General features: G+C 38.9%; 1 protein-coding gene across 1 annotated transcript; it reads right to left on the bottom strand.

Moving 5' to 3' along the window:
- Positions 1–4918: 4918 nt before the first annotated feature.
- On the bottom strand, positions 4919–12178 carry LOC310643549 (large ribosomal subunit protein eL30-like; the record flags this gene model as incomplete). Its single annotated transcript, XM_083368021.1, is given in 3 exon segments — positions 4919–5157; positions 5159–5334; positions 12097–12178. Coding segments are annotated over 3 exon segments (432 nt in total). The 3' UTR covers positions 4919–4983.
- Positions 12179–13911: the final 1733 nt, after the last annotated feature.

Genomic DNA, 13911 nt, shown 5'->3' with positions numbered 1-13911 from the left:
CTTCTTCAGAACCTGCCTTGGCACTTCATCACTTAGTTCTTAGATTAAAAACACCAGTGCAGTCATCTGGAAGGCAATGTGGTACAGGGTCTTGATTAGTTTCTCCAGTTCAGATCTCTTCTGAAGTGAAAGGAACTCGTAAATAATGGATTAGCAATTAATCCAAAAAGGTGTTGCAACATGCTCTACTACTTATTCTGTGGTCAGATCGTTTCCCAAAATAGTAATTATTTTGTAATCAGACTAACTGCCATTTCTGCAAAGCTCAGAATCACCGAATATTCAGATTAAATTCTGGTAACGTTGGAGACTATTCCACTTTGATTCAGGAAGCTACAAAATATTTCCTGTTCAGGATTCAATCAATTCCAATTAACAACACTAAAAGACCTGTAAGAAAACAAGCTAATCAAAGTGTACTAAATAACAAACTGAATGTCATAATACTTCTCAAAGCTTTATGTCCAAAACGTATTACCCAAATGTGGACTTCCTATGAATTTACATTTATAATTGAATTTCCAAGTGCCTAGAGGATCAGACTCCTAGATATTTATTTCATCTGCTTTAACACTGCAGTGGGGATATAATCTTGTGCCAATTTCATAAATATATTACTTAATGTAGCAATTATTTGCTTTTTGCACCAAGATGCATTATTCCCCAGACTTCATATGAGCTAACCAGATTAATGGAGCTATTGAGCATTTGTTCTTCCATTTAAAAAAAATAGTCATAGTCCAAAGTCCTTGGGCTAATAATGTAATAATTCAACCAATTTTCTTGTTCATAAACCTAAGCTGAAATTATTAGCTAAATTTTTTTATCTATCAAATTTAGTATTGCATTTCCTATTTTGTCTTTGGTCTTCTCACTTCCTGTTTTTCCCCCCATTTATGGTGACCACACTCTTCTTTCCATTTTATTACCCATCATTCTTTATAATGAAAAAAAATCCTATTATGTATAAAATGCATTAACAATTAACATTACTAGGCAGATCGAGATAGGAAACACAGTCGATGAGCCAATTTTATTTTATTGCAAGGCTACATTAAAGAATCTTGCATGTCTCCTGCCATCTCCTTTACATCCCAATAAACTAGAAAAGGTATCTTCCAAGCCTCTTCTCTGCCCACTATGCAGTTCCCTCTTAATTGACCATTGTGTATGTTGTTCAAACAGGAACATTGCTTTATTGTAAAACAGGAACAGAACTGAGAACAGAGGCTTCTACACAGCTACTTATATGGTTGGCCACTAGGCGGTGGCCAATAGGTTTGAAGGAACCTATTCCCGCCCCAGAGCCAACCAATGATCATCCTGGAGACTGCATGTCTGGGCACCAGCAACCGTTACACAGACACCCAAATTAGGCAATTTCAAGCAGCATTCAAAGACACGTGAAAACAGTTCAAGTAAAAAGGCCCAATACTTTACAGTGTAGCAGGTAGTTATCTCTTAGCTGACCATTCTTTGTCTCTGAGATCAGTTTTCCAAGTTCTTTCTCACATATCATTATAGCCTCTGTCCATTCCAGTGAATTATTGTTTCATAAGGTAGAGGTGAGTGGTCTCCATACCTAATTTCTTATGTACCATTAATGTGGCATAACATTGTCAATTGGAGGGGGCTTATCGGTAGATCTGGGATAGGCAGATATTGCTTGATGGTGTGAAAGGTATTGTTGCAGGATGTAAGGTGTTCCTGATAAAGTCTTATTACAGGTGGGGATGAGATAGCATATAGGGCGGAGGTACAAAAACTATCCATATGGTGTAGTAACAACAACTTGCACCTAAACATCGGCAAGATGAAAGAGATGGTGTTAGACTTCCAGAGAAAAAAGGAGGAACCTGCCCCACTTTACATCGGAGAGAACTGTGTAGAGAGAGTTTCCTCCTTTAAATTTCTGGGAGTCCACCTCTGTGAAGATCTGACCTGGAAAGTTAACACAACCCAGGTGGCTAGAAAGGCCCAACAGAGGCTTCACTTTCTTAGGGTCTTGCGGAAGAACAGGGTAGAACAACAGCTAATGACCCTCTTTTACCGGTCTACTATAGAGAGTTTCCTCTCATATGGTATTGTGGTTTGGTATGCTGGTCTGACAGCTGCGGACAGGAAAGTATTGCAGAGGGTAGTGAGCACAGCACAAGACATTGTGGGCTGTTCCCTGACACCACTGGATGACATCGCCAGGGCTCGCTGCCTTGGAAGAGTGAGGAAGATTCTCAGGGATGACTCACACCCTGGACGGTATCTCCTTACTCTCCTACCATCCGGTAGGAGATATAGGAATATAGCCAGCCGTACCAACAGGCTGAAAAATAGCTTTTATCCGTGGGCTGTTAGGCTTTTGAATGGGACATAATCTCTGTGAACTTATGCAGAATTGACTTGGGAGGCCGGTGTGTGGTGTAGTTGGTTCACATGGTGTGGTGGGATGGGGGGTTTGTTGTCACTGTGTGTTGGGGGGAGAGAGCACGGGGGGGAGGCTCAGCTAATCTCAATGTACACATGTTGTACTTTGACAATAAAGGTTTATTATTATTATAAAGCTTCCTTTTGTAATTGACTGAGAGTGAATTTGTCAGTAATGGACAGTGATGGTGTTCAAGTGGTGCCCCAGTTGTTTTGGGATTGCGCTGAAGGCACCTATTTATATTGATATTGCCTTTGCTTTCTTCTGCCACAGTCATCCTATTTCTATCTGCAGGTCCTCGTATTTTGTTATCTTTTCCAATCCCTTCTCTTCTATTCTGTTGTCTCCAAGTACTGTTACATCCACTATCCAGATTTTTTTTGACTTTCTTTTAGTTTCTAATACTTGTTATTCTTATCCAACTCATCATTATACTGTAGCAGTATACAAAAAGAAAATATCCATTACCCATCTCCCACACATATTCACAAAACTGACTTAATAAATTAAATTTTCACTTAAGAAAACCAAAAAAATATATATCTATTTGCATGTTGTGAATCTGGTGTCACCTCAAAGCTGCTAGGCTGCAGAGATTAACAATTAAAAGGCAGGAAATATGTTTTCCAGCTGATAATACATTAAAAGAGGTGTATAACAATTCCCATTTCAGACATATGTCCAAATTCTATTAAAGTAAAATTGAGAATTTCAATTGAAGCCAAACTTTATGTCAAAGCCCATACGTCGGAAACTTGACACCACCTCCTTGTGACTGATGGGTACCCAAAGCTATGTAGGCTATTAAAACATCATTGCCAAATGAGTACCAAGGGCACATCTTTATTGCTAACAAAGTATTCCTTAAATAAATAAATAAAAATGATATAATTCAGGGGCTTCAACCCAGTACCTTGCTGAATCTGTCTGTCTCCTAATCTCCTAACAAAAAATTTCCCTGTTCTCATTCAGTTGTTCTGGTTCTCTTCTTGGGATTGTCCCAGTACTTAAGTGTATCCTTAAGTGCCTCTCTGGCTAGATAGCTTTAAACTGCAGGGCTCCAGCTGTTCTCTCCTGCACCCCTATCTTCTTCCTCCACTAGGTGGACTCAACATGCCTACGTTTTCCTTCCACTGCTGCAAATTCTCTTCCTATCCTTGCCATTCTTGAATATGACCTTGACCCTGTAAACAGAGACTCGAGAAGCAGAGTTGTGTGTGTAACAGCAAGCAGAGGCTGGATTCTCCAAAGTTATAGAGAACCCAGTCATGTTTATTCTTCTCAGGTCCTTGAACTGAGCACTCAGGGAAGAAGTCTGAAAACAAAAGCAGATTCTTTGCAGCCTTTCAAACTAAGAATTCAAGGTAATGTTCAAAATGAAATGCTTAGCCAAGAGGTAAGTGGTTTGGACAACAGATTTGAGGCTTTTTCCCCCCTAGTATCAGTGGTGGGTGTGTATGCAGCACCCTTCTTGTGCAGTATCTTGTACACCCTTTCTTCGCCCCTTATTTTCCTGGGCAGTAATTTGATTCCATGCCAACAACATTAAACGGTGAGAGAGGTTTTTTGCACTGACTGATGGGAATAGTCTAGTAGCACTTACAGTTCTGACATTGCAGTTGTTCTCTTTTCTGTCAGCTGCTGGAATTTGTCATCTCCTTCTTCCTTCTCCTCCCTTCTGCATTGTTAGAGTAACCCTTTATACTCAACAGGTACTGAATCTGGCTTATTCACAAGGAGGCTGGGATTCTCCTCATACCACACATCCAATAAAACTGTGACCATGAACTACATTTTTGCTGAGGTTCCTTCTCTAATCTCAGTTACCTATTTTTTTTTCTCCACCACCCTCCATACCTGTTCTGCTTTTTTCTATTTCCCAACGTAATTATACAAAGCCTAGATTTTTCTTTGTTCACACAGGATACACGACAGCAACGTAAACATGTTTACATAGGCAACGTGAGAGCAGTGTTCCAATATTAGAGGGCCTTCCACAAAGAAGAGAGCATTGACCTATTTTTCAAAGCACCTGAAGGCAGGACAAGAAGCAATGGATGGAAACTAATTAAGGAGAGGAGCAACCTAGAACTGAGGAGAAATTTCCTCACAGTGAGAATAAAAAAAACAGTACAACAGCCTGCCTTCAGAAATTGTGAGTGCTCCAACAATGGAGGCTTTTAAGATGAATGTGGCAGCCACTTGTCTAGAATGGGGTTTCCTGCTTGAACAGCGGTTTGGACTAGAGGACCTGCAGTGTCCCTTCCAACTCTGTTATTCTGTTATTATGTTAACATGATGACTGGAGCTATCTACATATATTGAAAGAAAATTCCAGCTATTCCCAAAATTTATGCAACATTTTCTAAGATTAACTGTTAAAGACACTGAGCTTCTCAGCTGGAAAGATGACAGCCTGGGTTCAAAACCAAGTGCTGCATGACAGGGTGAGCTCTGGTTACTCGCCCCAGTTTTTGCCCACCTAGCAGGTCAAAGGCATACAAATGCAACTAGATAGCCAGTTTTATTACACAAAATTTAAAATTTATTAATTTTTACTTCTAATTGGTTTGTTCTGGCATGCTTCTAATGATGTCAGAGTCACCTGGGTCAATTATAGCAAGTGTACATACTCTGTAGTACTTCCCACAAGCTGTTCCCAGTTCAATATTGTTGCCACTGTAGTGATGCACACCAGTTTGGGCCAACATAGCATAGTATTCAGTTTCTGATTTTTCTCAAAGCAGGACAGTTATTCGCTAGAATAACCAACTTGGCTTTGCCCTGCCGAATCATTTTCAGAGTTTGTTTATATCCAAGTACATATTTACCACTTTTCATAACCAACTGAAGTCTAGAATTTATGGACTCTAAAGACTTTTTTGTCTTCTTGGCGGCCACCCTCTTGCCGGCTCATGTCGGCCCTGCCTTTGCCAGAGGAGCACCTCCAAGATGGCCAGGCAATGAGGAAAAGCACGCAACTAGATAAATAGGTACCACTTCAGTGAGAAGATAAGTGTTCTGTGCATGTCAGCATATAGTAATGCTGGCTACATGAACATGGAAATGTCTTTGGACAATGCTGGCTCCCTTGGCTAAGAAATGGAGATGAACACCACCCTCTAGAGGTGGACACGATTGGAAAGGAGGAACCTTCACCTTTCTTTAAGATTCATCCTATTTGTTGGATTCACAAATTCACATTGTAGGGATATATTTTTATACTTGAACAAAGAGTGCTGGATGCAGATATTTAGAACTCTTTTTTGTGATCTAATGCTGTCCTACCTCATTTCTTACATCACTGAAAATATGTTCCTATTCCTATTATATTAATTTGCTCCAGTGAACATATGGAGGAAGATAGAATCAAAACACGAAAAGGCAAAACAATCAGCAAAATAACAATGAGTCAAATCTATAGGCAGATGATAATGAGTCATGTAAAGCAATGAAAACATGAAATTAAATATATCTTATACAGGAAATGATTAAAACATAATAAATAAGGCTGTCGCAATGTAAACATGAAATGAATTGTGTCAGTTGTGTTAGTTAATCAATCAAAGCTTAATAAATGGCAAATAAGAATGTTAACTCTGTCCAGTTCTCCAATTATCATTAATTTAATGATTCTAAATATTCTAAAAAAAATCAATATTTGCTATTCAAATTGAAGGTTGAAAATTCTCAGATGATTTTCAAGTCATGTATAATGTTCCCAAAATATCTAAAAAATCTTCTAGCAAGATTTTGATGAAGAATTGCCTGTAAGAAAGTCAAAATAGGAAGTAAACTGCAGACTAAAAAGAAATGTGGTTCTTTTAAGGAGCGTCATTGCGTGTTCTTCCTTCTAAGTAGGATACATTAGCTTCAAATGTTATAAGAATACAACAAGATGGCTCCTCGGGCATCTTAATTTAAGACCTTTAACACCATTCATCTTCTTTCACTATGACCTGCATATGCATACTGTATGTGTGTGGGGATGTATATGTATGCAAATAAACTTCTTAAAACAGCAATATTTCAAGTAATGTATGATTGGTTGCTGCTTATTAATTAGATAAATTATTTTTCTCTTGAATGAAAGTTATTTTATATGAGGATTACTCAAATCAAATCTTAATGTTCTGTTTTGATTTACACTCTCCAAAATTATTAATTTCAATTAAAGGTAAAGGTAAAGGTTCCCCCGCACATGCATGCTAGTCGTTTCCAACTCTAGGGGCTGGTGCTCATCTCTGTTTCAAAGCTGAAGAGCCAGCACTTGTCCGAGGACGTCTCCGTGGTCATGTGGCCGGCATGACTAAATGCCAAAGGTGCACAGAACACTGTTACCTTCCCACCGGAGTGGTCCCTATTTTTCTACTTGCATTTTTTATGTGCTTTCAAACTGCTAGGTTGGCAGAAGCTGGGACGAGTAACAGGCGCTCACTCTGTTATGCGGCACTCAGGATTCGACCTGCCAAACTGCCGATCTTCTGATCGACAAGCTCAGCATCCTAACCTACTGAGCCACCACGTCCCTTTCAATTTATTTATTTATTTTTATTTTATTTTTTTATTTTATTGAATTTATATACCACCCTTTCCCGAAGGACTCAGGGCGGTTTACAGGGTACTTAAAACATCGATACAAAAATTAAAAATGATTAAAAAGATTAAATTTAATCCCTGAAAAATATAAAAAAAACCCAATTAAAAACTCAGCCTGGGCCGGAAAGCTCAAAGAGCCAGGTCTTCAGGTCCCGGCGAAATGAACGAAGGTCGGGGGCAGTCCTAAGCTCCACGGGCAGCTGGTTCCAAAGGGCAGGCGCACCCACAGAGAAGGCCCTCCCCCTGGGTGTTATCTGCCGGCAATCTTTTACTGGCGGCACCCTGAGAAGGCCCTCCCTGTGGGAGCGCACTGGACAAAGGGAACTTGATGCCGGCAGCAGGTGTTCCCTCAGATATCCCAGACCCAAGCCATTTAGGGCTTTATAGGTCATCACCAGCACCTTGAATCTCACCCGGAGGGCAACCGGAAGCCAATGCAGCTCGCAGAGTAGAGGTGTTACATGGGAGTATCGGGAAACCCCCATCACAACTCGCGCGGCCGCATTCTGCACCAGTTGAAGCCTCCGAGTGGTCCTCAAGGGCAGCCCCATGTAGAAAGCGTTGCAGTAGTCTAAACGGGAGGTTACGAGTGCATGAGTGACTGTGCATAGGGCATCTCGATCCAGGTAGGGTCACAACTGGTGCACCAGGCGAACCTGGGCAAAAGCCCCCCCTGGTCACGGCTCCTATGTGATCTTCAAAATTGAACCATGAATCCAGGAAGACGCCCAAGTTGCGAGCTCTATCAATGGGGGGTAACACCTCACCCCCCATTGTTAAAGATGGAATAGTCTGGTTAACCCGAGATGCTGGTATGCGCACCCACTCAGTCTTGGCGGGATTGAGACGAAGCCTGTTTCTCCCCATTGAATTCTGCTGGATTTTGACTAACATATAAAATCATGTGTGCTAATCTAGTCTACTTATTTCTCTTCCTTTGTTTTAATTTATTTAAATCTTTTTCTAATTTTTGGAAACATCAGACAGAAAAAAATCTGAATGAAATTGGATTATTATATTCCTTCTACAAAAAAAAATGTTCCAACGACATATTCACTTCTCTTCCATCTGTACCAGTTTGTTGGGAACTATCCAAAAGACCTCATTAAGAAGGATTAGGTTTCATACCAATGTTTATTTTTCCATTGATTGCATCTATTCTGCATTAATATAAACCTCAGAACAATAAATATAATGAGTGCATCCACTAGTAATAATTAAAAAACCGACCTGAGACCTTTTTCTAGTTGCTAATGAAAGAAGGAATCATTACAAAAAAAAATATTCTGTTTTTCCTGGAAAGGGTAATATAAGTTCAAATAAGCCCATATATTTTATACTAACTTTCTATGGCAACTGTCCTGATATGAGCATTCATACTGATAAAATGGGATGAAGCTTTATTTTGTCTTTAATGTCATACCTTTAAAGTGCAAATGAAAGACTGGGCACCTGTATCTGATTTAGTTTCACAAAGAAAATAAAAATGCCCCCAAATACCTTTTAATCTCATTTATCAAAACAAGGTTTTCAGATATTTGGAAAAAAATATTATAAATTTAAATAGTTCCATGGAGTTCTAAAATATCCTGCAAGATAGGCTATTTTAGATGTAGTGCTATAAAATAATAGCGAGCTAAGCATATTATTCCTAAAGGAATGTTATCACCTTTGATTATGGTTAGATTGATTAGCATCCTACTTTAAGTAAAAATTATGTAACTAAAAGTTATACTTTTAAGTGACATATCCCACACAGTTTTCTGGTCCTTAGAAGTTTTATCATACAGACTGGTGATTTAACCATTTTTACAAAATATTATGAAAGTAAAAATGTTCTTACTTTCCTTCCCCCCCCCCATTTTAGTCTCCTCTAGGTGAGATGGGCACCACATACTGTAAATCTAATCAATGAGAACAAAATTAATTGATTTATACAGCTGTCAATCTCTCATATGTGACACTCGGCAATTTACAATAAAGATGAATTAAGGACGGAATAGATAAACATAGCAGCCGAGTACAGTGAAGCAAGCAGTAGCATCATCAGGAAATGAGATCTCCTGACACAGTCAGCACCCCAAGCTTAAGCACAAAACCAAGTTTTCAAGTCCTTGCAAAAGGCCAACAACTTCTTTGATCCAAGAGGGTATAGTTTTCCAAAGAGTGGGCAGAATAACAGAAAATGTTCTCTTTCTGGGCCTCACCAGCTGACACTTGGAGCATGTCCTTCCCATCAGATTGGGTAGGACAAATTAAAACAAGAGACGGTCTCTTAAATAAGAATCTTCATGTGTCATTTATTAATATACAACACTTGTTTGTTTTCTTTAAAATGGTAGATAATATTGTCTTTTTTATTTTGTATTAGGTAACATGGTGGTTAGTTTCTCCAGGTGTCAAAAGAGATTGCTATGGGTCATTCAGCTATAGCAAAAATGGTTAGCAATGCAATCTTTTAACTGTGACTCTGAAGAAGGTCTCAGTGAGTTTAATAATGTTTACTCTCAGGTAATTGGTGCAGGATTTCAGGCAAAATGAGGCAAATACAACCAAAAATCTAATCCATTTTTATGCTACATTTTGCCTTACAAATCAGCATGTAAATAGTGCATTTAGGCCGTAGGTTAATATCTGTATTTAAAGATAAAGGTTCCCCCGCATGTGCGTGCTAGTCGTTTCCGACTCTAGGGGCTGGTGCTCATCTCCGTTTCAAAGCCGAAGAGCCAGTCCTTGTCCGAGGACGACTCCGTGGTCATGTGGCTGGCATGACTAGATACCAAAGGCGCACGGAACGCTGTTACCTTCCCACTGTAGTGGTCCCTATTTTTCTACTTGCATTTTTACGTGCTTTCGAACTGCTAGGTTGGCAGAAGCTGGGACGAGTAACAGGTGCTCACTCTGTTACGTGGCACTCGGGATTCGACCCGCCAAACTGCCAATCTTCTGATCGACAAGCTCAGCATCCTGAGCCACTGCATCCCTTAATATCTGTATTTATCAGGCAGCAAAAAAAGAATGTTGAATTCCTACATCTAAGGATGCATACATAACAAATAGCCACCCGTTGATTACGATAGCACTAGCAATAACACTTAGATTTATGGTGCTTTACAGCCCTCTCTAAGAGGTATACAGACTCAGCATATTGCCCCCAACAATCTGACTCCTCATTTTACTGACCTCAGAAGGATGGAAGGCTGAGCCAAACTTGAGCCAGTGAGACTAGAACTGCTGGCAATCAGCAGAATTAGTCTGAAGAATTAACCTGCAATGCTGCATTCTAACCATTAGGCCACCACGGCTCTTACCATGATTTTCTTCCAAATTCCAAATTGTTCAATTTTCCTATTTAATAACTCTCACTACTTTCTTTCCCTTCCTTTTACAAGTGGTTAAATCAAAGAAATCAGATGACGTACGATACAAAGTGTAATCCAGAGCAACTTTTTTCTTAAGAAAGAGGCTGACACAATAGACTGTTTTGCCTATGACTGACAGATCAATCCTCTTTGCTACATAATGCAATATTGAAAGAAAGAATATGCAGGCGTAATTAATTGGTAAAATTCCAAAAGTGGTTACACAATAACTATTTGTTGCTGTAAGCTCAAAGTTCAGTCCTTTGAACTGCACTTCACTTCATCTGATGTCAGACAGCAGTTAAACAGTGCCATCTTTTGCCAGTAATAAGAGTATTATCTTACATACAATTTTTCAAAAAGATTAATTGAAATGACTACAGGCTTTGGAAAGGGGGGACAAATATTCTTCCCCACAACTCTGCTACAACTTCAATAACATGAGCATGATTTCATAAATATTTACATGAAATTAATTAAATATAATAAATATTCATTTCATCCGTTGTTTCCCATAGTGGAACACAATGTTTCCTTAAGAAACAGCTATTTTAAAGTTCATTTAAGCTCATCTTCTTTTTTAAAAAAATAAGGAAATGTGGTTAACATTAAGATTAAGTCTTCAAGCTGACACACTCTTAAAGATTAAGCTTATTCAACCAGGTATTCAGCCACAATCTTTATAATGAAAACTAAAGTTTGAACAGACTGCAAGGCATACAACATTTTCATTATTTTTATTCTCATCTTTTCCCAAGGTAATTTTCTCCAACAAAGTGATGTACAAATACTTTATCTCCAGTCTTTATCATCTAGTGTGAAAACATCCTGGTTATGAAGGAAGAGAATCATAATCCAACAAATTTGTGAGGCATTCAAATTGTGAAGCTTCCATATTAACACATTTTCATCCCCTCTAAAATGAACTCCAATGCATGATAATTGTGTTCTACCTGTAACAGAAATGCAAACATACCGCAAATTTAATCCTTTAATATCTTACGTAGCTCAGACAAAAATATTCATGGAATGGAATATATCAATCCTTTTTTTAACAGTTGTACTTCTTTTCCTGCATAACTGACTCGACCTGTTTGTCCAGGATGTAATATCCTCTTAAAAAAATGTTAAGTAAACTGCTCTACTCAACTTCATGCATACCAAGTAAGTGTTTGCATTTTGTTTAGGTAACAATACATGGAGCTGCCATTCACAAAACTTGAAGTAGCTTTCATCTTGCTGGCTTTTGTGATTTTTACCTTGTTTATCCTGGCTTCTCTTTACAGTGAACCTGACACAAAGGATGCAGGTAAATAACACAGATCCTTTTACATTTGGTGGTACATAGTACTATGCATTTTTTATCAAACTACCATATCAGTATGTTCTGTACTACTGCCAGGGCTTTTTTTCTCATAGAACGTTCAGAACGGAGTTCCGGCACCTTTTTCTTTTACAAAAAAAGCACTGACTACTGCAAATGTTGTTTAGCCCTCTTATTGCCATATGTACTGATGCAGCTTCATAGTATCTACGATATGAGTAGTTTTTAGCTTTTCACTAGACTGCAGTGAGATTAATTTGTTTTTGCATATTGGTTTTCAGTTAAGTCCACAATACCAAAATGTTGTACTAAATGGTGGTGCAATGAAAGAGCACGATGATGTGAATGGAAATTAAAAATATAGACATTAGCTTTCTAAAATAATTTACTTGCCTTTGCTTCCTGTTTCTTTTGCAGCAAATTATCCTCAAACAATCCTTTACGATAATTCTTTATAATCATCCCACTCATATCTGTCTATGGACATTTCAGGTTGGCAATCTGGCTCAGTCATTAAGGAGAACAAGATCACCCTTTCAGATATTAGATGCTGTAGGAGACATACTTAATAGTTAACTACTAATAATAGTTAGCCTTATTCCATTTGATCTGAGTTAAACTCTTCTGTGGTTCCAGGTATAGTGGTTGATATTGTTCTATTGATACTATTAAAACAACACTTCAGAACTGTTTCGGATAGCCCTGATTGTATGGATACGTGTTCCCCAGGAAAGAGGGTGGCAGATATAAGATCTGATACGCAGTGGATCAATAAGGTTTTGTATCTCCCAACAGTTTAAAGGCACATTTTTTAAAAAAGAAATTCCAAGATTAAGGGGTTTTTTTCAAACTTGCTCCTTGTTTAACCTTGATATTCCCTCCTTTTAAATTAGGGATTTAAATAAATTACTTTGATCAAGATCCTTGCAGCTCTATTAATCATACTGCGAGTTCTGCAAATCTTCATGTTTACCCACGGAGGTGGAGTTCCTATAAGTAGCTGGGGGGGAGGGGAAGAAAGACACAGTCATTTATGGTTCAGTGTTAGGGTAACTCATCCATACTATATCTTATCATGTGTAACAGCCCACTTATCATGTGCTTGTTTGTTTACTGAACATAGTAATTCTGCCTCGTTAACCAGGGTTTAGCATGTTGTGTGAATGCTGCTTGCAAATAGCCATGTAGTCCGCTAAGTAATTGATTTCATTTCATTCATTAGCTGGCATAAAATGTTGATTAGTGGACTTTGGAAATCAATTAAAACAACAGTTATGTTAAGTCATGGGCTTTTGGGAGCAGGAATGATGACACGAGGCTGAGTACAGGATAACTCATACTTTTATTCTTAGTGGAACTGTAGTGGAACTTGGGCTGCAACCAGCCACAATATATAGTCTAGCCCCTAGGCGGCAGCCAATAGGTTTGAACCCACTCTTGCCGCCTTGGGCTAACCAATTGCAGGACCGGAGTCAGCTTGTCTCAGTTGCTGGAGAGCCCTTAGCTGCTCCAGCAACGCACGTGGTGTAACACCACAAGCCCAATACATAACAAGTTCAGTTTCTATAAATCCATAATTTACATGGTTCTTCAATGAATATCTCCATGAATGTTCAATAAAGTTTAATTATATATTGAATTGGTCATTGCATTCCATTACCATTCGCTCTGTAATGTACCAATTTTTCTCTTGTTTTGATCTTCTTATAAATGAAGAGGTAAAACAAAGCAAAGCACATTTTTATACTAATAGCCAGCAGTAGCCTGGGCCTAACAAAAAAAAAATCCAGACAATAATTGTAGGGATACTTTGAGATAATAGATTCTTGGCTGCAGTCTTACAGTCATGAGGAGTTTTGCAGGCCAGAACTGATAGCTTTATAATACTGTATTTTCCGGCATATAAGACGACTTTTTAATCCATGAAAATCATCTCAAAAGTTGGGGGGTCGTCTTATATGCCCAGTCGTCTTATACGCCGGAAAATAGTACATAAATCAATCGAGCGCCCCCGTTCTTGCAAAGCAACCTCAAGCCTCCTTAGTCCAGTCCCCCCTCCAACATGACTCTCCCTTCCCACCCCCAAGAGCCTCTCAGCCCCTTCCCCTCCCCCTTGCAAACGCCAGACCCCGGGAGCTCTTGCGTCTATTCCAAAGGGTGGGTGGAAGGAAAAGCCCCTTTCGGCTCTGGCTTGGCTGCAAGTC

This window comes from Vipera ursinii (genome assembly GCF_947247035.1).
Source record: "Vipera ursinii genome assembly, chromosome: 7".
Taxonomy (NCBI): domain Eukaryota; kingdom Metazoa; phylum Chordata; class Lepidosauria; order Squamata; family Viperidae; genus Vipera; species Vipera ursinii.
The sequence above is the reverse complement of the archived record's forward strand: the minus strand, read 5'-3'. Positions and strand labels throughout refer to the sequence as shown.